Source organism: Oryza sativa, chromosome 3 (genome assembly GCF_034140825.1).
Source record: "Oryza sativa Japonica Group chromosome 3, ASM3414082v1".
NCBI lineage: Eukaryota > Viridiplantae > Streptophyta > Magnoliopsida > Poales > Poaceae > Oryza > Oryza sativa.
In genome coordinates, this window is record NC_089037.1 from 8,952,703 (window position 1) to 8,979,479 (window position 26,777).

The 26,777-nt window shown below is 49.6% G+C and overlaps 3 protein-coding genes and 1 long non-coding RNA gene across 6 annotated transcripts; 1 reads left to right on the forward strand and 3 right to left on the reverse strand.

The window, feature by feature from the left end:
• Positions 1-309: 309 nt before the first annotated feature.
• LOC4332372 (digalactosyldiacylglycerol synthase 2, chloroplastic) lies at positions 310-3,838 on the reverse strand. Of its 2 annotated transcripts, none has more exons than XM_015774717.3 (5): positions 3,748-3,838; positions 3,011-3,322; positions 2,237-2,503; positions 1,321-1,670; positions 310-1,172 (listed from the first exon to the last, which is right to left on the reverse strand). In XM_015774717.3, exons 2-5 carry the CDS (start codon positions 3,290-3,292, stop codon positions 680-682), a joined length of 1,392 nt encoding a protein of 463 aa, XP_015630203.1. In that variant the 5' UTR covers positions 3,293-3,322; positions 3,748-3,838; the 3' UTR covers positions 310-679. The 2 variants fall into 2 exon arrangements, with proteins under 2 accessions (XP_015630203.1, XP_015630202.1); XM_015774716.3 differs by having other exon boundaries at positions 3,011-3,325.
• A 2,817-nt stretch (positions 3,839-6,655) lies between these two features.
• On the reverse strand, positions 6,656-10,461 carry LOC4332373 (probable mannose-1-phosphate guanylyltransferase 1). 2 transcript variants are annotated; one of them, NM_001417484.1, is made up of 5 exons: positions 10,144-10,461; positions 8,905-9,049; positions 8,108-8,170; positions 7,764-8,003; positions 6,656-7,678 (listed from the first exon to the last, which is right to left on the reverse strand). In NM_001417484.1, the coding sequence occupies exons 2-5, from the start codon at positions 9,013-9,015 to the stop codon at positions 7,007-7,009; spliced, it is 1,086 nt and encodes a 361-aa protein (NP_001404413.1). In that variant the 5' UTR covers positions 9,016-9,049; positions 10,144-10,461; the 3' UTR covers positions 6,656-7,006. The 2 variants fall into 2 exon arrangements, with proteins under 2 accessions (NP_001404413.1, XP_015632713.1); XM_015777227.3 differs by lacking the exon at positions 10,144-10,461 and adding an exon at positions 9,376-9,487 and having other exon boundaries at positions 6,727-7,678.
• A 5,495-nt stretch (positions 10,462-15,956) lies between these two features.
• LOC136355717 (uncharacterized) lies at positions 15,957-16,942 on the forward strand. The gene is made up of 2 exons (XR_010740029.1): positions 15,957-16,306; positions 16,416-16,942. It is a non-coding gene; the product is annotated as an uncharacterized lncRNA (long non-coding RNA).
• A 1,950-nt stretch (positions 16,943-18,892) lies between these two features.
• LOC4332374 (probable protein phosphatase 2C 30) lies at positions 18,893-20,940 on the reverse strand. The gene is made up of 4 exons (NM_001417489.1): positions 20,460-20,940; positions 19,968-20,306; positions 19,763-19,868; positions 18,893-19,665 (listed from the first exon to the last, which is right to left on the reverse strand). The coding sequence occupies exons 1-4, from the start codon at positions 20,808-20,810 to the stop codon at positions 19,247-19,249; spliced, it is 1,215 nt and encodes a 404-aa protein (NP_001404418.1). The 5' UTR covers positions 20,811-20,940; the 3' UTR covers positions 18,893-19,246.
• Positions 20,941-26,777: the final 5,837 nt, after the last annotated feature.

The window sequence follows — 26,777 nt, forward strand, 5'->3', positions numbered from 1 at the left end:
GGCTTGGATTGAATCTTTGTGTAAGTTGGATTTCTCCTGAAATCAGTTTGGCATATTTTTGGTGTAGTTGGTGCGGACCGGATGAAGACAGAAAAATGCCATGATGCGTCGAATGGGGGGTCAATTGCTACCACAAGCAAGACGACGCATCACGTCACAGCTTTGCCGCTGTTGCGGCTACTCTCATATAGAAAACCTAAGTCCCAGAAGGCAAGTTATTTTCTATCAAGTGGCACACAGGATGACAGGAATACAAGGATACAATGATCATTTTTAATTGGAAAAGGAGCAGCAGCACGCCAACAAAAATGGTTGTGAAACACCAGACAAGATATCTTTAAAATTGTGCCAAACTCGGGAAGCAACAGTAAGCTTTACATTACACAGGCTACATGAAAAGACAGCATTGGTAATCACTTCAACTGCCGCACATTTACAATTCCAAGATATGATGCATTACAGTAACTGATGTCTGATGGACACTCCACAATTGTGAAGGAGAATTGCAATACCAGTGTACCACCATAGCAGAAAACAAGAATCACCCTTGTCTGTTCAGTCCTTCGTAGTTTTGGAGCAAAAGATAATTGCGTTACGTAGTTAGTTCCCCAAGCCAAGTTCCCTGGGCTGTTAGTTGGCATTCTATTGTCATTGACAACAGCGTGGGAAGAAATGACTGTCATTCCTGGAGCCTCCAGCCAAGTTCCTTGCATTGCTGTTCATCAGGCTGCAGAGTATTCGGTATGGCACCAAAAACACAACGGGCCGTTTCAAACCCAGAAATCGCATTATGAAAAAATGCCGACGCCTCCTCCATGTTCTTCTTCAGTTCATCTGGAGATATATACATGAAATACTGGGGAGAGGGAGAATGCTGCTTGATAGACATGATTGGTGCAATATCAGCAACCCTGACAAATCTCTCTGTTGCTGCCTCCCAGGAAAGCTCATGTCTCAGTTCCTCTGACAGTGGGATTGGCTCTTCAGCCAATGCTTTCATAGTCAATCTCACAAACTCTTTCTCAGTATTGTACATGTGGCAGTTAGGAAACCTTTTGAAGAATTCATTCGAAGGATGGTTTGCACATATCACAATTTTCCCCATCGCCAAAGCTTCTGCAGTTGTCGTGCATACCACATCTGTGGTGCTTGGGTTTATGAAAACCTTGTAGCTGAAAAGGAGATAACAAAATTCAGTTAGATCATAAGTAAATCAATAACATAAATCACTTCTAATAAAAACATAGCCCAAAATACAATCTAGCAGCTAAATTGCTTGTGAATAACATTTAAACCATTACTTTTCTGCTAAGTACTCACTCATGAAATATGGAATCTCCATGGTCACGACCAGGATAGACTCGAACATCAAGATTTAGTTTCTCGGCTGATGCTTTAACCTCATCAGAATCTTCTCCACTGCCATACAGCTCCATCTTAAGACCAGATAATTCCTTCTGGTGCTTCTGAAGCAGCTGGAGTAGTTCTGTATAACCTTTACTCCAGACCATCTTTCCAATATAATATGCACCCTTGAAGAATGCTTGTTCTCTTTGAGATATCTGCTGATGCTTCAGTTTACCAATTTCAATAAATTTTGGATTTACTCCATGGACATTGCAAACTATTGACCTTGGGACTTCCTGAGTTGCTGCTGATAATCTTATAACCTACAAAAGAAATAACAATGAAAGATAAAAATAAAGCACATGATTACATATCAAATTATAGACGGAAAATGCCATAACTTGATAAGAATAAATTCTCAAGCTCTCATTATTTAAATAAATATGGATACATTACAAAGGTTTTTATGCCATTCGGCATCATACTGTGCATAATATGTGGAACATCCTTAACTTTATTCAAAAAATGGCAATATTTATCTGGTCACTATGCGAACATGGTGATTCCATGCATGATGGAGGCATATCACAGCTGTTCATTTCATAGACTAATGTCATACAACAGCTGGTAATGAACTTCTAGAAGTTAGGCAATGTCACATACGTCCAAAGAGCAAAGAATCATATCCATGTTAAGAACATATTTTGCCATCAAGGATGAAGGGTATTACTGAGACAGGAGACTTATAAGGTTATATGAAGCAAATTGAGATGTTCATAGTTGAACTACTGAAAAACTTTAAAAATATGCAAACCAGCAAAATAGAATAGAAAAGAACTTCAAAAACATGCAAACCCAGAAAAATATAATAGAAATTGAAGGTGCTAACCTTATGGCAGTAGATGTCAGTGACCCAGGAATTGATATGTTTTAAGAGAAATGCATGGATATATCCATTTCTCTCTCTCTTGACATACTCCAAATAGTTGGTATGAACAACACCTATAACTTTTCTGAATTTGTTTTTCCACCTTCGTCCATGATGGTACCATGTAAGATGCTCTGGCTCTTCAAGAACTGCAATGTCTGCTTTATCATCAGATACAGTCTGGGTGATGTCCCCAGCAGGTAGAATGCTTCTTTTCTCCGTTGAGAACTGTATGGGGAGAAAATATGTCAATCAACCTCATTATGACATCACAAGAACATCAACCACATGACCACCCGCTCAACTTATACTGGCCTTTCAAGTTTTATAACACTCAGTGTCTCATTTTCTGCTCACTCCACTACCATAGATATTTCTAGTAATTCTTGTGTTGAAGGTACTAGATGCATGCATTTTTTTAAAAAAAAGAACCAACTTCTACGGTTTATTGGATTTGCTTCTCAAATCTCAACAAGAATCAGAACATACAATCCTGCTCCATTTTAGTTTTGACACTAACATGAGCTAAGAGCAACGTGTGTAGTGTGTACAACTGTATGGCCAAGCAATTTAAACTCAACTGTGTGATGAATTTTTGCGAACCATGGGAAAATCAGAAGCATCATATCAAACAAGCAATAAACCGTACCACGCCATTCACTTTGACATTACATTTAGATCATGATAATATCAGATAGAACTATACAGTACTTTGGAAATTTTGGTTTACTTTACCTTTCCAGGATAGAATTTTATCTCAAACTTCGGCAGCAGCCCAATTCGCTCCTCGAGCCACCGTCGCACATAGCCTTCTTGCTCCCCGGGCACACTGAATTTCATCTTGTTAGGATAAACCAGCAGCTGGTCCCCCTTCGAAAGCCATGGAACCACCAGCGTAACCTCCCAGTCCCCGGCCTTCGCGAGGTAGGCCGCTCGGAAGAGGGGGTTGACGGCAGTTCCAGTCATCCATGGCAGGCTCGCCGTGGTGAATATGGCGATATGCTGCTTCCTCGCCATCGGCACCGAGACCACCCCGACCGCACAAAGCTGCTGAAATGACCAACAAGCACCACCCCACCAGCCCTTAAATCACATCGCCAAAGCGTACCATTACAAGTGGCCAAAGAACAATGCCGGCATCCCGCAAAGCCGTGCCATCATTTTTCCCCCTTATCCCGCCCATACGCATGGAGAATCGAATCATCTCTTGGGGATATTTTTTTCTTTAAAGAAAAACAGAGAATCCAGGGAGCATCTAATTCGGCGCCCACCAACATGCAGCCGTGATTCACGAACACTCGGGGGGCTAAAACAGAGAGATCCAGCATGACCGCAGCATCGATCTAATTCCAACCCTACCCACCGGCGATTCAAACTCAACCCGCCCAGCTCGAGATCCTAATCGCGGTTCCAGGACAGCGCGCGGGTGGGAGGAACCCGGCGAGGGGAAGGGGAGGGGAGGAGCTGGTTACCTGTGCGATCGGCGCGGCCGCGGATGTGGATGGGAGGAGGCGGAGAGGAGGGAGAAGGGGGAGCCTGGTGCCGTGGAGTGGATGGCGTTTCAGGTTTGGCCGTTGGGTGTGGAGGTTGCCGTCACCGCTCGCACCTCGCAGTCATCCCCAACGGAACGGCACCGGGGCCCGCAGGAATCTGCCATGAGGGCCCAGATTCCCCGTGCGGTTGGGCTTGGGCCTAGAATGAGACGTGAATCTTTCGTCTCTCCATCTATTCGGTGTCTGTCTCTTGGGCCCTCCGACACATATCTTTTTTTTTTATCTTTTCCAACACATAACTTCTATCGTTTCGTTTGTGCTTGTATTTGTTCGTACTACTTAGGTTGAGTTTGAGGAGGAGGAGATTGGGAAGATACATAAAACGAGGTGAGCTATTAGCGCATGATTAATTGAGTATTAACTATTTTAAATTTGAAAAATAGATTTATATGAATTTTTAAAGCAACTTTTCTATAGAAATTTTTTGTAAAAAAATGCACCGTTTAGTAGTTTGGGAAGCATACGCACGGAAATCGAAACAAACTCACTCATTTTCTTCAGCTGCCGAACGCAACAAATTAAGAAATTATCTATAAGTAAAAAATTTATGTGTATGTACTTAGTGATTCTAAAGCAAATAGTATAAAATAAACTACGTAAAAAACACAAAATCTACTTCGGAAGGTATAAGCGAAACAATAAAGCTACAAGAGTTCCTTCAAATTTGAGCAAACTTCAAAGCAGTGAGTTGTTGCTCTATGGCAAAATCATACGTTTATATTATGGAATAAGGAGTAGAATTTTCTTGCCTCTATGTTCGGTGGATCTCGCATTCTGAAATCCAGCAACCAGTAGCAGTCTAGCAGTAGTTTTGGATAACTCAAAAAGTAAAGTACTTCTTGTTAGAATTAAATTAGCTAGGTCTAATTTAATCATAATAAATTTTATGGGTCTATAATTAATATTAAAATATTAATATCACCTTAACAACCAACGAGACCAGTATACCACCTCGAATTAAATACACACTCCGTTCCAAAATATAAATATTTTTAGAATAGTGTAAAGTCAAATATTTTTTACTTTGACTATTAATAGAAAAAATAAAAAAAGAATCAATCATGTAAAATTGATGTTACTAGATTTATCATTAAACAAACTATCATAATATGTAACTCTTTTATTTAAAAAATCTTACTTTTATAGATATTATTGGTCAAAATAGTATCTCACAAATTATGTCAAGATCCAAAAATACTTATATTCTAGGTCAAAGGTAGATAAGATCTTCCTCCTTGTCTCTTTGGTTCCATTTCTAGTTCTCCTTGGGTAGACTCTGTTGTTTTGTTTATGTGTAGCTCAGGCTTTCCACGGTTTTGTTGGTAGACTCTTGTTGTTCTGTTTTTGTGCAACTCAGGCTTTCCTCGGTTTCTGGGTATTTGCGCACATGGGTACTCGGGACGAGCAAGCCTCCGGAACTTTGTCAGTTGGAGTACCTGCATAAGTAGGCGGGCGATCAAGTTTCTGGGAGCGCTTATTCGGCGCGACTGCTTTGCTACGTCTCCATTGCTTCCTCTGCATCACCATGTCTGGGGAGAATGGCATCACCATGTCTGGGGAGAACGGCAGGAACATCGACACCAACGTCAACCCCAACACCAACACCGTCTCTAGATATGGAGTGTTCTCTGAGTATGTTGTTATATTCACTTTTGTGTTAAATATGTTACTAGACGATGCTATTCATGTTATTAGCGTGTTCATGTTTTGTACTATCAGTAGATTATCCTTTTATTGACATGCCATATTTAGCATGTTACATTTTTGAATTAAAATATACCGAATTATGACTAGATTTCTTTGACTTCAGCAGAACAACCCAAGAGGGTGTGTTTGGATAATGGGTTATAAAGAGTGGAATTGAAAATGGAAATGAACGAAAGATTGTGATGAAATCCTATTTGATATCTTCGTATCCGAGACACAACAAATTCTACTATGTATTTTTCCAAAATCTTTCGTCTTCGTTTTTCTTTGGAGGTGAGATAAATGGATGGCTAAGATTAAAAGTTTTCATTCATAGGGTGGCATTGGATGACATTTTCATAACCCATTTTCTAAACATGCCATAGTAGCAAAGCCCTTTTTAAGCTCAAGTGTCTGCAGATTCTGAATTTACTACTACTAGAGAATTTTGCCAGGTGGAGTACTAAAACTCTTGTTTTCTGTTTCATGCTCAGATGGGGAAGCTAGGAATCCTAGGAGCTTTGAGGAGTTGTTGAGGGAGAATCAATTGAGCGCTGGCCATGGAAGTCTAGCTGTAAAACTGAAACACGCTGCGGTTGGAAGCTGATAAAAGAAAGTTTCTGGTGAAGACATGTGCTTGAAAGAACAGCGTCCTTCTGTTAATTGTGGTGAGGGAATTAATTATCCAGCAGTGTTAGTGGCATGTACACTGCACACCACCACCATCATCTGCTTCCTTGCCAACATCGAGATCTTGGATCATAAGCATTCATCGCTGTCCTTTTCCTTTCAACAAATAAGAAACTTCTGCATCAGGGCCACCAAGATGAAAACGTGACAAAGTCATGGTCTCATGGACCCCATGTCATGATAGGGCTGTTTTAACAACCTGGGTACGGTAAAGTCGCCATGGAAGGATCCGTTGTTCGATGAAAGCTCGTAGCCTTAATTAACTGGATTGTTTCGAGATTGACAAAAACAGGTAATAGTACTCTAATGCTGAGTCTGACTCTGAAAGCAAGGTACTGCAAGAGCCAGAAGAGCTTGAGGTTTGGTAAATGGACTGAAAGTCACATAGGAGAAGAGAGAAAAAACAATCCAGTTATGCAAAGTCGTTCTCAAAAAGTTATGCAAAGTCCATGATGAAGAAACTCTCTCCCTCTTGTAATGAAACAAGAACACAGAAATGCACACGCACTTTATGATACCATGTTTAGACAAAAAGAACTGCCTTTTTTTGTTTTTTTTTCCATTCATGTGACACCTATCTACAAGCAAAGACTGAAACTTGGACTCATTCAACCATATAGCCTGATGACACATACTACTTGGGACAACATGTTACACTTCCAGTTTCAGAGACAGTTCAGGAACAAATCAAACAACAAACATATCAAGCACATAATGGCCCCCTTCTTCCGACGCACTTAGCATCGTCACCACCATGTAAACGAAAGACGCGCAGATTAATCCTTCGCCTCGCCTCGCCTTGTCACATGACAATCTCGGGCTTGAGGATGCTGGACTTGATCTCCTTGTGCGGGAGCACCACGCCGCCGTTGCTGTAGACCTCGTCGCAGACGTGCACGTCCTCGCCGAGGATGGTCATGTTCTCGACGCGCGCCCACATGCCGACGGTGGAGTGCCACCCGATGATGCTGCTGGAGATGCACGCGTGCTTCTTGACGCGGGCGCCGCGCATCACCGTGCACCGGGACAGCCTCACCCCGGCCTCCACCACGCACCCGGGGCCAACGGCGACGTCCGGCCCGATCAGGCAACCCTCGCCGATGACGGCGGTCTCGTGGACGAGCACGTTGCCCAGGACGTGCGCGCCCGACGCGAGCTTGGCGGGCGCCTTCTTCCTAAGCGAGTCGAGGTACAGCCTCAGCCCGGTGATGTAGTCCCTCGGCTGCCCGATGTCCATCCAGAACCCAGGCAGGACCATGGCGAACAGGCCATTGTCCGCGGCGATGCGCGGGAACACCTCCTTCTCGATGGACGTGGGCTTCAGCTCGATGCGGTCCAGCACCGACGGGTTGAGCAGGTAGATGCCGGCGTTGATCTTGTTGCCGACGAACACCTTGGGCTTCTCCACGAAGCGCTCCACCTTGTCGGTCTCATCCTCCATGACCACCACGCCGTACTTGGAAGGCTCGTCAACCTGCATCAAGCAGCAACATTTCTCAGTGCACTGATGGTCTGACACTTTTTCCACGAATGCCAGATTCTTCGGTGTCTCGTGATACCTTGGTGACCATGATCGTGGCCTCGCCGCCATGGGACTTGTGGAACTGGATGAGCTCGGCGAATGGGTACTCGCTGATCACGTCGCTGTTGAGGACGAAGAAAGGGTCGCCGGAGCCGTCAGCGAGCTTGTCGCGTGCCAGGGCCAGCGGCCCGGCGGTTCCGAGTGGCTCTGTCTCCTGCGAGCAGGTGATCTTGATACCAAGCTTGCTCTCGAAGTCCTTGAGAAAGTTAAGCATGACCTATGATTTTGGCAAAGTAAAACAGTGTGCATCAGTAAGATCTCAGCAACCGACAGAAGCACGATGTTCAACAGCGCCCCATGTGCCATGATATGTCAGTTTACCTCGGGCTGGTAATTGATGGCCAGAACAACTTCTGTAACTCCAACTTCTTTCAGAGCTTCGATCTGGTGAGCAGTGCATTGTAAAATCAGTCCAAAGATGCATCGAGAAATGATGTATCAGTGCAAGTAGCAACAAGTCCTTTTTCTTCTGAAAAGAACGACTAAATACCAGTCTGAATCAGATCTTTGATTGGGACATGGAAAAGGTCGAATATTAGTTCACTTCGATAGGAAAATGGAGTACTAATTGTTTACTACTCCCTCCGTCCTAAAATAAGTGCAGTTTTGCACTGTTCATGTTCAACTTTTGACCATTCATCTTATTTAAAAAAATTTTAAGATTAATATTTTTATTGTTATTAGATGATAAAACATGAATAATACTTTATGTGTGACTATTTTTTTTCAATTTTTTTATAAATTTTTCAAATAAGACGAACGGTCAAACGTCGGACACGGTTCCCTACGACTGCACTTATTTTGGGACGGATGTAATATCAATTTGTCACAACTATTTATGACTAGAATGAACAAATTCAGTGATGCAAATAGATGCTACTGTTGTGAGGAATCAACTCATATGGATCGATCCATCATAAGAGACATGACTAGAGTGTGAGGCCAATAACATCAACTGTCTACATCTTATCCCCAACTCGGGTAATGGAACAAACTGACATTTTTCATCTTGCATTACCATTTCCCCAAATAAGTTCTCCATAACTACTCTATTGTCATGCCTGACGAACTGAAAAGACTGTATTGTGAGATAAAAAGATTGGAGTATTTGTGCTGACCTGATGCAGGATCATGGGCTTGTTCCCGAAATCGACGAGCGGCTTTGGCACGCTGAGAGTCAGCGGCCGCAGGCGAGTGCCGAAGCCTCCCACGAGAATGAGCGCCTTCATGGTCGCAGCCCTGCTAACTCAGCTCCTCCTCACCCTGCGAAAAATGCAGCAAGCAGCATAAGAACGATGAGACGATCTGATCTGATCTAATCCAGAACCCGCTTAATGCCCGCGTGATCACGGAGGCCACAGTGCGGGAGTCGGGACATGCCCCTGAACTCCAAGACCCATCCGCCCTGTCTAGTACGCAGATGCCATGTGTGATGTGTCCCAGGACAGCACCCATGTCATGGCATCTGCGCCGCTGCAGCCGCTGCAGAAGCGGCAGAATTCTGAAAGTACAGGTAGCAAGAACGCGATACGCGTGCGTATACAGTAGAAATCGGACTGAAAGACGGCATTGGGATAAGGATCGGCGACCTGATCGGCTGATCTCTCCAAACCCCGTGCGGAAAAAGAGGGGAGATGGAGAGGGAATGATGATCTCTCTTGATCGGGTAGGTAACGAGGAAGACGGCAAATTGCAGGCGTCAGGAGAGATATGGCGGCCCGCCTCCTAATCTATCCATCCACCTAACCTTGCCGATGAACGCGTCGTTGTCCGCTTGTATTGAACCACTCTGCTTCCCACCGAAAAACCAACCTGCTAGCCAATAATAGATCTCGAGCCAGCACGAAGAGACGACTCTATCTATCTCTCCTGTATGACTTTTGTGGGGTTCTTCTCCATGGCTGGATCCATGATGAGGAGAGACGAGATAGAGATGACGGAGTGGTCGCGGCCATCGAGCACCCACGCCGCGCCGCGCCGGCACGCCCCCACCCTCCGACCGGGACACGCGAGAGAAGGACGAGAAAAAGGGAAAAAAAAAACGAAGGAGGGGAGCGAAATTAAGGAGAAAGGAATGAGCGGTGGGGCTACCACCCATTGCAGATCTGGGTGCTGGCCTTCTCTGCCGCTCTGCTAGCTCTTGTCTGTGGGCGCTGCCTGCGCGCGCCGCGGCAAGAAAGATCTCGCCTTTCTCGATCTCTACCAACGGAATTGCCATTCGCATCCCATATTCCCATTGCTAACTCTAACGGCACGAGCACGGAACAGGTGTCATGGTGACTCGACATCGATAAGCTACGAACAGAGATGCATAGCAAGTAAAAAACAGAGCAGAGACTCGGGCGTGGTGTACGCACCTTGAGGCAGCCGAAGAACTTGCGCCGAGCAGAGGAGAGCGGGCGTGCCGGGGTGGCGGGAATTGAGAAAGAAGAAGTCAGAGAAAGAGAGAGAGAGAGAGAGGGGGGAAGATGATTGATGACGAGGAAGAAGACAGCGTCGGCCGCGTCGCAGAGCGGCTGCCAGCGACGCGGGCGCTCTTTGTACTAGTAGCACTGCTTTGCCTTCACCCGCCTCCGATGGCCTCTCTCCCCTCCAGCAGATGCATGAAGTTGACGTGTTTAACACAAGTTTCGATCCTAATCAATCCCTGCGAGGTTGCGACCTGCCATCTCATCTCTTTCCTTCTTCCTTTTATCTCTTCTTTATTATGTCATCTTTTTGTTTTTTACCACTGGATTTGCTGTCCCGGCTTAATCACAGCCCATTTGTTTATCCATAACAATAATTAAACAACAGGTGGCCCACCAGCTCCTGTACAGTGTGTGTATGACATGCGGGCCACCAGGTATCAGGTGTCACCCCTTCATCCAACACATGTTTTGCCATGATAACTTTATCGTGAGCACTGTGCTTTTGTGTTAGTAAAGAACCGGATAATCGGTAAAGGCGACGGTTAGCGTTAGTACTTGGTTTTTAGGCGCGTTTTTGGGCGGATGGCACGGTGGAAGAAGGCTCCTCCGACGATGGCGAGACGACCGGGCGGGAGACGACTTGACGTGGCTTCTCCGCTTTTCTCCTCGCCGCCGCGCGTGGTTTCGACGTGTTTTGGTGGGCGGGGCTTGGCTCCATGGCCAGTGGGCCAGCCGCCACATTTCTCGGTGGCACGCCAACCCCGTCAAGCCGAGAGATCATCTGGCACATGGCCTTTTGCCCCTTTTTTTTCTCATTTTTTTCTGAATCAAATTTAGACGTTTTATACATTGTTGGTAGGTACTACAAGCCTATAAGGGCACGAACAGGTCGTTCACCTCTACTCGTATGGAGTAGCCAGGCCAACATCAGGACCAAAGATCTCAGAACTTGACACCGTTTCCTAGGTCAACGAACGGGTACCGTCCCATTGTAAAAAAGCACGATCTTTTCTTCATGTGCTAGTGCTACTACATGTTTGACCTGGCTAGCTTCAGCGGTTGATGCATTCTTCAACTTGTACAATTGGAAGCAATATTGCACAGAGCTCAATAATTTCTTACGCTACACAAACCACTAATGCAGCAAATGCTTATGATGTTCATGTACCTGCTTGTTGTACATTTGTGCATCTGCCCACTTCTGTTGAAAATGAACTGTCCATCTGCCTTTGAGTGGGAGTACGGAATGAATTGCCACAGAATCACACAAGCGCGCCCTCCTTTAAGTGGTACACAAATAAATCATGCTGCAGCTGGATCATGTCAAAAAGAGAACAATGCAGTAAATAGAGTTACCTGTAAATTAACGCTTTTAGAGTATGTTCAGATTGATGGCATTTCTAACTATACCTTTTTTTTTATAAAGTTGTTAAAGATGTGTTTGCATTTAGTTTTTAGCCAAATTTTGATAACGCATAAGAAATCCTGTCAAAAATTTGATATTAATAAATTTTGATAAGATTTATTTTAGCTACAATCTGAACAACCATTTAGTTATCGACGTTCCAAGTACCAGCTATATACTGTATGCAACAGCAGTACTCCAAAATGGAAGAACGCATCGTTCATTCGTATTAGCTGTCTTAATTCTGACAAGACCTGAATAACTAATCTAGTACTATTGCATAATACCAGGAGTACTTGATTTAAGCTCTGATTTCGGCCTGGATCATGATTTAAGCGCTGATTAAAGAATCAAGATTTCCCTGCTTGCAGTACGGAAAATTGAAAGAACTTAATAAATAATACAGAATTAGTTTGTTAATCCCATGATCCTATATCACATCTGTGCAAGTTCATAGTCAGAGTGTCACATGATCTGATTAGATAATATCATAATACCAACCTGATTCAGCCCGAGGTGCAGCAGACAGTGCTGCTTGAGCAATAATCAAGAACGTCACCGACACATCTGAGTTTTGCATCTTCTTGTGCACCTAATGGACTGCACAGCAATCAGGACCAGCATTTAGTGCGCTGATCACAAGTTAGTAGTACTCCTATCTCGTTTGTTATTGCCGTGTACTAGTGTCTGATTTCTATCAGAGTATCAGTTCATGTGATGATGGTTAAGTGTAAAAATTTCATGTTTCAATACAGAACATTCATGGTGCGCATTCTAGATTTATACGTAGGCCTCATCGACAGTGCTATCAAGTCTCAATCATCCTGTTCGATTTTCATTCTGGGGGAAGTTCAGCTTGTCCATTAGCTAGGTGAAAACACTGAGGCCTTCTTAATTTGTCGGTTGGGCTGTCGGTTGATACTCCTGGCAACATAAGAGTAATGTAATGTATGATGACCTGTCAATCTGTTCATATGTATATTTCGGTTGTTGTTGAATACCGTTTGTATATTGTAGTCATGTACATTGTTTATCTGATCCGTGCAACTTGCAACTTGTGAGTTGTCATTTTGTCAGAGTTTCTATCTTTCGTGATGGCCGATGGGAGAGTAAGAAGCAAATTCAGCTGGATGATAATGGCACTATAGTCTTCAGTCGATAAATTGCTCCTCCAAATTTTCCGAGCTCCTTTGCCTCAATTTTCTTTTCTGAGCTCTTCATGGTTCAGCACTTATTCGATCTAAACATTCAGATCTCCTTTTCTTTTTAGCACAATTCAGACGTGTGAACTAAATTTTTGTTAGGTAATATACACACAGCATATACGCATGACATATCTAACTTTTTTTAAATGAACCACTCAATATAGTGCAATGTTTCATATTGATACAACAGAAGAAAATTCTAGGACCATAGCCCTAGGAGGCTATAATCAAGAAAAAAACACAGCCACACAACATGCCTACAACAAAAATAACTCCATGAGGGTAAAACGGGAGTACAACGACTCAACTACACGTGGCTCAATCCATGTCTTTGGATTGGAGAGGGAGAGGGCGAGCGAAAAGATGGATCCGTCCGCCCCCACACAAAATCTTACATACACCTAAGAATTACTGGAGGCACCAAAGAACTCCCGGGTAGAGATTGGCAGTGTGGCACCCTCCAATCCTCCATCATAAGTACCATGCATAATCATATACTCCCTCTATCTCAAAAACTATGACAACCTATTTACCTTGGTCCCAAAAGGAAATTACTATGCATACAATCTAATTGTTCGACTCACATACGATTGCATTTAATCAATGGTTGTAAACAGTTACAGTGCATATGAAACATGCTCTCCTTTGATTGATCTATAGTTGCATATCTCTAATTATACATGAGTTGTACAACTGGGTCGTACGTACAGTAGTACTCGTCCCAAAATTGATTCAAAATTTATCATAAAATACTTATCACTCTAAAGTGTTGCTTGTCCCGTCTATCATCTTTCATTTAAACTTTTTCCTATTCTACTCTCAACCATCACTCCACTTCCAACCATACATCATTCTAATAAGGGACTATTATCTTTTTTTTTCTTAAACCTTAATATATATGCTAAACTATCTAAAATAATAAATATTTGAGGACGGAAGAAGTATATTGGATTCGACATGCCATAATACTACAAATTTGGATTGTCAATCCAGTACTACGATTCTGGACAAAGGTACTACGAATATGGACAGCCCCACAATCGAATTTGTTCAAATTTATAATCTACAATATATATAATTTATTACTAGGTTATTATATTTTAGGATAAGTGTGTGGTAGGTCTTAGTTCCAATTTACTTGGCCAAATTTCTTGAGGGGACCAGACAATCGAACAATGAAAAAAAGGGCCCAGTTGTTTTCAGATCCATAATTTTGGGGGCGCCTTAAACAAATGGGCCCTTTTTGACCAATCATGATCGAGAATAGTCATTTTCCCCTACTCGATCGCTTTTCCCCAGAACAGGCAGAACTTTACCAAGAAATTTGGAAGGAAGATCTATATGGTTTGCCGGTTGCACATGGAGCGCAATCCCCACAAAGAAGCCAGTAAACAACCTTCACGCAGTATATTTTCCCTTTTGGAAAGACCAAACCAAGAAGCTGAAAGAACAGAGGTGAAAGACAAACACATTACACGCACAAACTCGCGTTGTAAGCAGCGCAAAAGTCGAAAGACAATTCACGAAATCCGAAGAGCGTGCTCCGTCTGCCGTCCATTCACGACCGAGCGGACGGGCGGTGATGGCGAGGGGACAGTGTGCCGTTGCCGGCTGCCACTGCTGCCGGCAGCCAACGCGGCGAGTGTACCGTGACTACTGCCCCGCCGAGAAACGGCGCATCCACGGTTGTGGCGGGCCGGGAGTAGGTTCCGGAGTCGCAGGTGGCGAGCCTCTTGTACGCGGTGGCCGCCGCCGCCGGATCGTCGTTCAGGAACGGGTTGCCGATGGCGCGGTGGCCGTCCCTCTTGTGCACGATCGCCCTGTACACGAACGGCAGGAGCCCTTCCATTACTCCGTTGATCGGTTTCAGATTTCAGATCAGGTGTGCATCGTGCACGTCTCGTACGTGGGCGAAGCAGCGTTTATAGCGCTTCGCGGTTGCGGTTTAGGAAGTCGGCGCCGTGAAACACAGCTTGCGTGAAGAAGCAGCGGGTTGGTACAGCAGTGGCAACCCATTGTCACAGTTGGGAGATTTTTATGGTTCCAGATCGATGCAAGTACTGTGCCAGTGATGACAGCTTTACAAAGGGCTTACTGAAAATACTATAGTACTCGATTTTATCCTTTTTTTCCCCAGCTGCAAGGGCTAGATCCTTTGAATGCTCAGGTCAAAGAAATCTAACTCTTCCAGCTGATGCTCTTGCATTCAGTCCGGACCAATTCAGTCCAAACGGAGACGAGGGACGCACCACTCGATAGTGCTCGCCATGTCGCTGCGGAGCAGCGTGTGCAAGATATAGGTGGTGTTTGAATCTCCTAATAATAAAGATGAAGTGTTTCACGTAAAACGAGGTGATAGTAACGTGTGATTAATTAAGTTTTAACTATTATAAACTTAAAAAATTGATTAATCTGATATTTTATAACAACTTTCATATAAGTTTTCGCGTGAAACACGCCGTTTAACAGTTTGAAAAACGTGCCACTTTAATCCAAAACTTGAAAAGCAGTTCGAACGGTGCATACTACCCCATCACCAATGCTACAAGACACAAGGTACATGACTGTCGTAGGCGGACTAGTTTTTGCTGAGCATCAAGGATTCAAGAGATTGATCTGCAGAAAAATTACCATGTTGGTGTTGGAGAAGATCATAGCATATGATACGTCTAAATCTGACAGCCCAACTTCCCCCCAAAATAGGAATAAGTTCACTTTGTGACGAGAATCTAATCCGTTATCAAAAACTACAAAATACGGATATCTCGATCCCCCAACTCTTGAAACCGGTACAATTTGACTTCCTCGACGGTTTTGAAGGGCGGTTTCACTGACATGACGCCTACGTGGCGATGTTGACTTAGTCTTCGGTCCACGTGGAGTTAGACGTGGTGCTTATGTGTTCTAGAATTAAAAAAATATGTGCGGTACCTATTTGTCATTCACACCAAAACAATGTGGGACCCACTGACATGTGGGGCCCACATGTCATTCATGTTTCCTTCTTCCTCTTCCTCCTCCCTTTCTCTCCCTTCTCTCTCTCTCCCATATCTCTTCGTCTTCGTCTGCAGGCGGCGGCGGGCGCTCAAGGGTCCAAGCGGCCGCGGCGGTGAGCGGGAGGAGAGGCAGCAACCCGGCGGCGGCTCGGCGGCATCAGCGACGTAGACGAAAGAGGGAGCCACGAAGGACTCGAGGAAGGAGAAGAGCAAGACCAATTCGTCCTCCAAAGGCTCGCTGCCGCCGCCGTCCCCGACGCGACGACGAGGCCCACTATGGTGGCCACGGTCGCCGCATTCCTTGAGTCCAGCAACTTCCCCCGCGTGCTCACGACGCTCCAGTCTGAGGCCAAGCTCGAGTTTATGGCGCTATTGGCTCGTGCTGTGCCTTGCCATTTTGGGCACGCCGTGAAATGAGAGGATTTCACATGTTCGTAGGTTGATTCATGGCGGGCATCGCCGGTGAGCCTGGAAGAGTTGATTTCCATATTCTTGGACTCGAGGTACTTAGAATCAACGACGCGATGCTCAATCTCGTTAAGTAGCTTTCACTGGTAATCCATATCTTGTGCCATAATTGGTTTTTCATTGGAATTTGGTTGTGGAATGCAGCAATTCTCCCTGTGGGTCGCACGCCTCTGCTGCCGCCGAGCTGCCACCGGATCGCCGCCTCCCTTCCTGCTCGCCACTGCGGCCGCTTGGACCCTCGAGCGCTTGCCGCCGCCTGCAGACAAGACGAAGAGAAATGGGAGAAAGAGAAAGAGAGAGAAGGGAGAAAAAGGGAGGAAGGAAACAGGAATGACATGCGGGCTCCACATATCAGTGGGTCTCACATTATTTTGGTGTGAATGACAAATGGACCCGCACATATTTTTTTTAATTCTATAACACATAAGCGCCACGTCAACTCCACGTGGACCGCAGACTGAGTCAACATCGCTACGTAGACGCCATGTCAGCGAAACCGCCCTCCAAAACCGCCGAGGGAGTCAAATTGTACCGGTTTTAAGAGTTGGGGGTCGAGATATTCGGTTTTGTGGTTTAGGGTCACGGATTATATTTCGATCACTTTCGAGGGTCACATAGTGAACTTATTCCCCCAAAATATAATCTGACAGCCCATGGACGGCCTAACAATATGTGAACAGTAAACTTCTATCTTGGGCCTTCGAGGCCTCATGAGATGGACCAACTATTTCGGCCCCGTTGAACGACTCATGACGGGGACAAATGCCCTGTCATACTCATGCTCCAGCAATCCTGTAACGAGAATACTACCCCAGTTGGATTCGCAGGACCGCCCAATTATGTCGCGAGATCCCAACGCGAATGACTCGCTACTCACCGAGTCGCCATCCCAGTGCGAAGGCTTATCACCATTTTTTTTGGCCTTCGTTGAGGTCGAACCGATTCTGCTGTCTACCCAAAGCCATTATCCCTTTCCCCCAATAAAGGGGCTACTTTTTGCTACGTTTTTATTTGCTCTTCTCATCGCTGTCAAAACGACGAGTGGAACAGAGTTGAGATCAGAATGTTGAATGCCGAGCTGGGTTGCAAGTGACCTCTGACGTGCTTTGCATGGTGCGAAAGCTCTCGGTTTGGCATCTCTGGTTCTGCGGCCTGAGTAGTTTGCCGCTGCACCGCAGATAACGCTAGCTTTGCTCGTTTTTGTGCTCTTTTTTTTTTCCTGAACTTCTGAAGGCGTGTGCAATGACAGCAGGGCAGGTGGACAGGGTACCAGACTTGCAGTGTAAGAGTAAGGTTAGGAGCGTGTATATGCTTATTATTGTGGCTGATCTGGGAGAGTTACGCAAGCACTCGTGTTTCACGGGGAACGAATTGTAGAGTCCACGCCGCGAAGCAAAGTGGGGCGAGAAACGTAGGATGCGTCCTTGGGTTTCTAATGCTTCTGAAACTAACTGCTCCGGCTTTGACAGACTGACGGGTGAATTCTCTGCAGTTTATGCGATTTTTTTTATCGGAATTTTGGTTAGTTCAATACTATGAAGGATCAAGTATGGATGGTTAATGCTGCACTTTCGTGCACTTTCTTGAACCGCGCATTACTTCCGACATGTTCCTGTTTCCAAATTAGGGATGCTTTGGAGTTCTCCTCGTATAGCCGACCATGGTGGGTTGGGCAAAACCATGTTATTTTACTTTGACTATATTCATAAACTATTTGCATTTGATTTCCAACACGGAAAGCATTAGGGGAGGTAAAAGCCAAAAGGCCCCGGGACGATCCAGCAGGCAGGAGCCAGGTTACACTGCGCGACCTGTGTGTAACACACGACGACGACACAGCTACCTTCCACTAGAGGGACGAAAAGTACAGCATCGGCATCGTCAGAAAGAGATAGAGGAAGAAAAAAAAAAGGAAGAACGAATAGAACCGAAAAGTCCCAGCCGAGGACGGCCCCCTTACGTGGCGCGAGATGATAAATGCCGTCCCAATCAAACAATGCACAATCCGGAGAGAGAATCTTCGATGCGATCGTAGCCATATCGGCCAAACAGAGGACCACGCGACAGATGGCATTCGGCTTCCTGAAAACGTGATTTCATTTCACCCATCTTTTCTTTTCTTTTTCATTTTTCTCTCCTGTGTTCGCCTGCTCGTCAAGTCGTCGTAGCACGGCTGCGTGCCTCGTGTCCACTATTAGTTTGGTTGCTAATCTTAGGCTCGCGTGTTTGTTGACTCACACCACTGCACGGTTCACCCACCAGCAAGGACTTTTCAGCGACCACGAAAGCCCGCATCATGATCATCAAATAGGGGAACACGACACCAACGACACTATGATAATGATACGTTTTTTGAGTTTAGCGTGCGAAAAGCACACGTATATTGTATGTGTGTTGAAGCCTATGTGTTCTACCCGTTCCAAACTGAATTTAAAATCGGAGCTTTTCGGAAACGGCAAGAAGAGAGGAACATCTGTGGGGTGTTATTAATTGACTAATCGAGACGGCACAAGCGATTCGGTTGCCCAACACGTCTAATACGTTTGCACAATCATCAGGATGAACGGAAATAATTTAACTATAAACGCATGAACACAGCAGTGTGTCGCAATCTAGTAATCTAGTCAGAGCAAAGTAGGAACTTCTTTATATTTCCACGAGCAAAGGGGACACTCAATTATACTACAATTTCTCTGACGCTTGAGGAAGTTTCTCTTCAAACATCGGAAACACATGAGCTTTTTTTGCTGAAATAAGGAGCGGGCTGATCTGTCTGACGAGATCACAAACGCCCAAAGAAAGGAAGTGAACGAAATAATGCTATAATAATCTGCAATTATATGCTTTGAGGATGCCACATTCTGTTTGATCACATAATTCGGAACGTTCTGTTTGATCACGGCTTCGTCCAGGTGAATTCGAGTTAGAGATGGCCAGGAAACCGAGAGGAGTAGTATGTCTGATGGATCCACTTGTCACAATTTCCGGCGCCTGAGATTTACGACGACGACGCTGACATTGTCCGAGGTTTGCCGCGCCAAAGCCAGCTTGGTCAGCAGGACGGCCGCCTCGGCGCACGCCTTGTCCTCCTCGGCGGCGCTCTCCTCGTCGCTCTCCGAGCCAGCGGCGGCGGAAGGAGCACCGTCGTTGGGCGCCTCGTCGCCGCTGCTGCTGCTCTGCCTCGGGCTTAGGTTGGACGTCGGGCTCGACCGGTTCCTCTCGCGCCGCCCGCTGCTCCGCAGGCAGGCGCGCACGACGTTGCAGGCAACCTCGTTGCTCACCACGTCCCACAGGCCGTCGCTGGCCAGGATGAGGAACTCGTCCTCGCCGTCCTTCCTCTCCATCACCCTCACCTCCGGGTCGCATATCACGTACGGCTTCAAATAGCTGTCCCCTGCAATGGCGCATCCATGTAAACAGTCAGCACATGGCGCTTGTTTCTTTTGTGTCATAGCGAGAGATTTTCAAAAGTACTAGAGTAGAGAGCTCACCGATGGCTCGTGACATGGCGAGCATGCCAAAGACGCGGGCGCCGTCCCAGAAGATGACGCGCCCTCCCGCCGCGTGGATCCGTTCGAGCTCGTCGGGCCGGTCCGGCTGAATCGATCAGAGCAGATACGTTTAGAGCAACGCGATTAAAGTAAGAAAAACTTAGATTTTTTTTGGTTGACCATGTGTACGCACACATCCCCATACCTTATGGTCGCATGAGAGGGGTATGGCGGCGCCACCGCGGCAGAGGACGGCGCGCGAGTCGCCGCAGTTGGCGACGACGACGTGGCGAGGGCCCAGAACGGCGACGACGGCCGTTGAGCCGACGTGGTCGCACTTGGGCAGCTGCATCTCGCACCGGCAGGTGGGGGCCGGGGCGACGCTCCCCCGTGACGAGGCCACGGCCTCCGCGTCCATCCGCGCGAAGCTCCTCTCCATGACGCCCCTCCACCGCGCCTCCTCGTCCAACCCCGCCGACCCAGCGGCGGCGCCGGCCTCGTCGACCACGATCTCGTGCATCCGCTGCCCGCACGACGTCGCCACCTGCATGCACATGCAAACCATTCCAATAAGTACTACTCTCCGAGTCAAAACCGCCGCACATGCGCGCGCCGCGCGTTTCGGCGCATAGATCTATTGACACCATCAAAAAGGTGTTCGATTAAACAACTCGAGCAAAGAGAGCAAGGCACGCACATGAGAGCAGCCGTGGCCGTCGAACACCCCGAAGAAGTGGTGGCCGGGGAGGAACCCCGGGCAGGCGGAGACGGAGTCCTCCATGTCCCTCCGGCGTCCGCACACCGACGTAAAGCCGTACCTAGCGCGCTCCACCTCCCTGTCCTCCTCGTCCGTCGAGGCCTCTCCCCCGCCGCCATCAAGCCTCCGCCTCTTCCCGGAGGTCTCCTCCTCCGCCCCACGCTCCGCGACCACCCTGAGCCGCCGGATCTCCATCCGCCGCCGCCTCGCCGCTCGGCTCCCGGTGTCGCACTCCGGGCCCTTCCCCTCCGACGACGATCCAGCCACAACCTCGCAGCAAATCTCCGCCATGAACTAACAAAATCTCCGAAAGATCCCTTGCAACAGAGGGAGAGAAGGTGGGAGCTCCTCTGCTCAGCTCAGCTCAGCTCGTCAAGCAAGAAATGTTTTCTCTCCTCGAAGCGGTGAGAGCGATTGAGAAGAGGTGATGGCAAGTAGCGGCCGGCGATATAAAAGTGGGTGGGGGAAGGGGTGGGGGTGGGAGAGGCGACGTGCCACGCGGCGGGCGCGGGCCACACGTACAGTTGTGTGATCGCGCCGGGGGCCGTTGGATGCGGCTCCACGTGACGCGCGCCCGTGGCCGGTACGTGCCGCCCGGACGCGTGTCGAGGCTGGGACGCGTCCACCGGGCGGTCGCGAGCTGGGAGGCTTCACCGCGCGCCACGAGTTGGGCGAGGCGCTAGTAGCCGCGGCGGTGTTTGCTGTTCGGCGCGCGGGATGGGCGGGGCGACACGTAAACGAGGCGAGGCGCGAGCGAGCCGCGGTTCGGTTCACTCGGCTCGGCTGTGTGCGGGGTGCGGAGGGGGTGGGGGACCGTGTCGACGTGGCCTGAGCGCGGATCCGTGGAGAGATAAGAGTAACCGCAATGGAAAATGGTAAAGTAAGGTGCTCTCTATAAAACATATACATCTTAGCAATAGATTCGATTAATAGGAAACCACATTAATAGTATATCTACATTGGTATCTGTCGGTGACATGGGACCGGGAGTATCATGACTTAGAGACTTGAGGCAGACGCGATCACCCACGTGGCCTAACCCCCTCGGGGGGGTCGGGCCCGAGGGTGATACGGCCGCCCTTCTCTTTGTCTCCCCGAGGGGTCGGGCTGCACCCGGGGCCGAGGCGCCCCGACCCCTCGTGGGTTTTTTGCTCCGCGTGTATGGGTTAGGTGAGCACAGTGGGGCTCACCTAACCACATTTATTGCGGTTTGGCTGAGCGTGTCACGCCGCATGTAACGCAGTGCAGTGCACTCATTTATCCGGTCTGTGACCAGTCACAGACCGGTCAGATCGCGGGTTAGGTGGCGACAGGCGGTCTGACGCACGCCTCGCCCCATCCCGTCAGGACGAGGGCTTCTAGGCGCTCGTCCCCAGCTGGAGCTAGCGTGTTACCTCCCAGAGATGGCACGTTAGTCCTGGTCAGATATATGCCAGGCTTCACCCTAACCATTACAGGCAAGATGTTGTGTGAAGAAGGGCCAACGTGCAGATTGCTGAGCTGACGCGTGGTGGACAAGAATGACCGATTTGTGACCAGTCTGACACCGGTCATGTCGTCAGCAGACAGCCATGATTCCGCGTCGCGCCTGCTCCCGGCGAAAGTGGAGGTAGGTGCGGGCCGTCCCATCAGAAGGTGACTCGAACGGCAACCATGCAAATCTCCGTCCATTTATGAAAAGGTAGGGTAAGTCCCCACAGAGAGGGAAAAATGGTGCATGTGGTATCCCCTTAAGATATAAAAGGAGGACCTTGCCCACTTAGAAGGGATGATTTTTTGGGGGGGACTTTTCCAGATTGGGAACCTAGAACGAGGGAGAGGCTGGCTCATACTTTGTAGCTCCTTCATACACAGATCTCCCAAAACACAGGAGTAGGGTATTACGCTTCTCAGCGGCCCGAACCTGTATACATCGCCGGCGTCTTGTGTGCTTCCTGTCTCGCGAACCTTCCACAGATTGGGAGCTTAGAGTCTCACCCAGGGTCCCCGGCCGAACCGGCAAAGGGGGGCCTGCGCGGTCTCCCGGTGAGGAGCCCCACGCTCCGTCATCTGGCGCGCCAGGTAGGGGACTCTGCGAGTGATCTTCTGAGCTCTCGCACTCCTTCGTGTGCGCCAAGCTTTTCCTGTTCAGCCCAATGGCCGAGCCAGCAAAGGCGCGCGACCTCTCCCCGAGTATGAGCGGTGACGACGGGGAGCCAAACCCACGCCGTCGAGCTCGTACTCCACCGCCCCCTCCACGCCAAAGTCCTAGGCGGGAAAAGGCGCTCGAGAGGGCTGAAGGATCCGCGACTTCGACATCCACAGGAGGTGAAGAAGGGCGGCGAGATGGGGAGCGTCGTCTCCTCGTCTACCGCGACGGCAGCACGCCCCAGGGCGCGCTCCAAGCTGCAGGCGCGCTCCTACGTCACCCGCCCGTCGCCCATGACCCGGAGTCTCCAGCCCAACGTTGGCTGGACGATGTGGCCAAATTGGTCATGACTGCAAGGCAGCGCCTAGATGCTGGTGGGCGGTCCTCCGCCACCAAGGCCTCTGGTGCTGCTACCACCGGCTCCGCGTCGTCAAGACGAAGGGCACGACGAGCGGCAGCCGCTGTTCGCCATTCGGCCGCCACTCCTACGTCGACTCCTTCGACCCGGGAAGATCTGCGTGGGGGGCCGGACGCCCGCACCAGCATCGAGCGCCGGCGTAATGACCGACGTGCTGCCCACACAACGGAGGGCGCTTCCTCGTCCAGAGTGTCACCTCACCACGGACGCGGGGATCAGCCCTCCGTGCCCCCGGTTGGTGGTGTCGGCTGTAGAGCCTTTGTGGCGAGCCTTCGGAATGTCCGTTGGCCCCCAAGGTTCCGGCCCACCATCGCCGAAAAATATGATGGAGCGTCAACCCCGCCGAGTTTCTCCAGGTCTACACGACCGGGATCGAGGCCGCCGGGGGTGACGACAGGGTCATGGCGAATTTCTTTCCCATGGCCCTGAAGGGACAGGCACGGGGTTGGCTAATGAACTTGCCACCCGCGTCTGTCCACTCTTGGGAGGATTTGTGCCAACAGTTCACCATGAACTTCCAAGGCACATATCCGCGCCCCGGTGAGGAAGCGGACTTGCACGCAGTACAGCGAAGGGACGATGAGTCACTTCGATCGTACATTCAGCGGTTCTGTCAAGTCCGCAACACCATACCATGCATCCCTGCACACGCGGTAATCTACGCGTTCAGGGAGGGCGTGCGGCACAACCGCATGCTCGAAAAGATCGCCTCCAAGGAGCCCCAGACTACCGCGGAGCTTTTTCAGCTCGCGGACTGAGTGGCTCGCAAGGAGGAGGCCTGGACTTGGAACCCCTCCGATTCCGGTGTGGCAGCTTCGGCCGTCCCCGGGTCCGCCGCTCGGTCAGGGCGGCGGGACAGGAGGAGGAAGAAGAGGTCGGCCCATTCCGACGACGAGGGTCATGTCCTCGCCGTCGAAGGCGTTTCGCTGGCCACCCGAAAGGGGAGGCCTGCGAGCGACAAAAAGAAGGAAGCCGACGCTCCCTGACCTCGGCTACTTGGAAGAGCGAAGGTGGCGCGCGGCCCTTCGAGCCGCGCGCTACCAGCAGAGCCTGCGACGCTACCATCAGCGCCACGTCCGGGCCCGATCACTCTGCGTCGACGACCTCGTCCTACGCCGTGTCCAAACGCGTGCTGGACTGAGCAAACTCTCACCAATGTGGGAGGGTCCATATCGAGTGATCGGCGTCCCCCGGCCGGGCTCCGTTCGGCTGGCCACGGGTGACGGCACAGAGCTGCCTAACCCGTGGAACATCGAACACCTTCGTCGCTTCTACCCCTAAAGGGGGATCGGGTGTCAGGTTTCGGACTCGGGCCAACCCCGCACCCCCCTCGGGCGTGCAGGGTTGGCCGGGGCCTTTTCTTTTTTTTCTCTTCCGTATTTCAATAAAAGCATTTTCGATTTCCTAAAGGCTGTATCTGTGCTGTTGTTTCCTTTTGAAGAATCTTGACTTGAAATAGGTCACTCGTGTTCAATCCTGCCCTCGGGGGCTCGGGTCGGCTAAAATCGCCAAACGGGGCCCAGAACCGAGCCGTGCCCCAGGGCGTGGTGAACTCCGGGGGGGAATCGGCAAAAACCCACAATCGGGTCACCCATAACCCTCGGTCACCACGTTCCCGGCCTGGCCAGTCTCGACATGTGGATCTCCCCAGGCACTAGCCCCGACCCGAGCCATTTGAGGACTAGGACCAGGGCACGAGCCCTTGTTCAAACCAAGACACAAAAGGACCGCGGCACAGGCATCCTCGTCTCATACACACAACAAATAGAATTGACACAAAAAATTTCCTCTTTATTTGATTGCAGATTAAATCAGCCTATAACAAGAAGGGGGCCCGAAGGCCTCGGAAGAAGAAGGAAAAGCTATTAAGATTGGCGGAGGCCTGGGGGCTCACTCCGACGCGCCCGGGTAGCCGGCCTCGCCGTCGCTGTCGTCCGCACCGTTGTCACCGCACTCCTCGTCGGAGTTGAAGGCAAACGCGAGCCGAGGGGCCGCTCATTATTGTCGGTCGGTTTTCCCTTGCTGATACGCGCGATTTGCGACCGCCGGGATTCTGCCCGAAGAAAGAGAGAGCAGGGAGGAGAGGCCCCCGAGCCGAACGGCGGCCCAAGGCCCCCGACGGCCGGAGCTGGCCCTCCGCCTGCTTGTCCGATGGTGCCAGGCGCCCCCGACCCCCAGGACGGCCCCGAGGCCACTGTGGGAAGGCCGCCCCTGTCGTCCTCCGACCCCGAGGTCATCGGCACAGAAGACGAGTGCGCCCCGCGAGGCCGCTTGGGTGAAGAGCGCCCCAGGGATGCGGCCCCTAGCGAAGAGGATCGGCCCCACCGAAAGGTGCAGCGGCCCGTCTACTTTGTTAGTGAGGCCCTCCGGGATGCCAAGACCCGATACCCTCAGGCCCAGAAAATGCTTTACGCTATTCTGATAACTTCGAGGAAGTTGCGCCATTATTTCCAGGCGCATCGGGTCACGGTGGTTACGTCTTATCCCCTCGGCCAAATCTTATATAACCGAGAGGGTACTGGACGGGTGGTGAAATGGGCAATCGAACTCTCTGAATTCGATTTGCGCTTTGAACCAAGCCACGCGATCAAGAGCCAGGCCCTCGCCGACTTTGTGGCGGAGTGGACCCCAGCTCCCGAGCTCGTCTCCGCCCCCGAGGCCAGCTCGAGCCCATAGCAGCTGCCTCACACCGCCCTCTGGGTGATGTAGTTCGACGGCACCTGCAGGAACCGGCCCCACCTGTCACCAGGCCTTAGAAGTGGCGTCACGCCCGACCGCTTCCCTCGAGGAGGGCGATCGCCCTGGCATAACGCCGGGGGCTACTGTCGGTGACATGGGACCGGGAGTATCATGACTTAGAGACTTGAGGCAGACGCGATCACCCACGTGGCCTAACCCCCTCGGGGGGGTCGGGCCCGAGGGTGATACGGCCGCCCTTCTCTTTGTCTCCCCGAGGGGTCGGGCTGCACCCGCCTCGGCCCCGAGGGCCGAGGCGCCCCGACCCCTCGTGGGTTTTTTGCTCCGCGTGTATGGGTTAGGTGAGCACAGTGGGGCTCACCTAACCACATTTATTGCGGTTTGGCTGAGCGTGTCACGCCGCATGTAACGCAGTGCAGTGCACTCATTTATCCGGTCTGTGACCAGTCACAGACCGGTCAGATCGCGGGTTAGGTGGCGACAGGCGGTCTGACGCACGCCTCGCCCCATCCCGTCAGGACGAGGGCTTCTAGGCGCTCGTCCCCAGCTGGAGCTAGCGTGTTACCTCCCAGAGATGGCACGTTAGTCCTGGTCAGATATATGCCAGGCTTCACCCTAACCATTACAGGCAAGATGTTGTGTGAAGAAGGGCCAACGTGCAGATTGCTGAGCTGACGCGTGGTGGACAAGAATGACCGATTTGTGACCAGTCTGACACCGGTCATGTCGTCAGCAGACAGCCATGATTCCGCGTCGCGCCTGCTCCCGGCGAAAGTGGAGGTAGGTGCGGGCCGTCCCATCAGAAGGTGACTCGAACGGCAACCATGCAAATCTCCGTCCATTTATGAAAAGGTAGGGTAAGTCCCCACAGAGAGGGAAAAATGGTGCATGTGGTATCCCCTTAAGATATAAAAGGAGGACCTTGCCCACTTAGAAGGCATGATTTTTTGGGGGGGACTTTTCCAGATTGGGAACCTAGAACGAGGGAGAGGCTGGCTCATACTTTGTAGCTCCT

Coding starts and splice junctions, on each gene's coding strand:
- LOC4332372 (XM_015774717.3), bottom strand. CDS start 3,292: ATGGCGAGGAAGCAGCATATCGCCATATTCACCACGGCGAGCCTGCCA. Junction 1,671..2,236: donor CTGACATCTACTGCCATAAG/GTTAGCACCTTC, acceptor TTTCTTTTGTAG/GTTATAAGATTATCAGCAGC. Junction 1,173..1,320: donor GGAGATTCCATATTTCATGA/GTGAGTACTTAG, acceptor TCTCCTTTTCAG/CTACAAGGTTTTCATAAACC.
- LOC4332373 (NM_001417484.1), bottom strand. CDS start 9,015: ATGAAGGCGCTCATTCTCGTGGGAGGCTTCGGCACTCGCCTGCGGCCG. Junction 8,171..8,904: donor AGCCCATGATCCTGCATCAG/GTCAGCACAAAT, acceptor ACTGCTCACCAG/ATCGAAGCTCTGAAAGAAGT. Junction 8,004..8,107: donor CCATCAATTACCAGCCCGAG/GTAAACTGACAT, acceptor CCAAAATCATAG/GTCATGCTTAACTTTCTCAA.
- LOC4332374 (NM_001417489.1), bottom strand. CDS start 20,810: ATGGCGGAGATTTGCTGCGAGGTTGTGGCTGGATCGTCGTCGGAGGGG. Junction 20,307..20,459: donor ACGGCCACGGCTGCTCTCAT/GTGCGTGCCTTG, acceptor ATGTGCATGCAG/GTGGCGACGTCGTGCGGGCA. Junction 19,869..19,967: donor CCCTCTCATGCGACCATAAG/GTATGGGGATGT, acceptor TGATCGATTCAG/CCGGACCGGCCCGACGAGCT.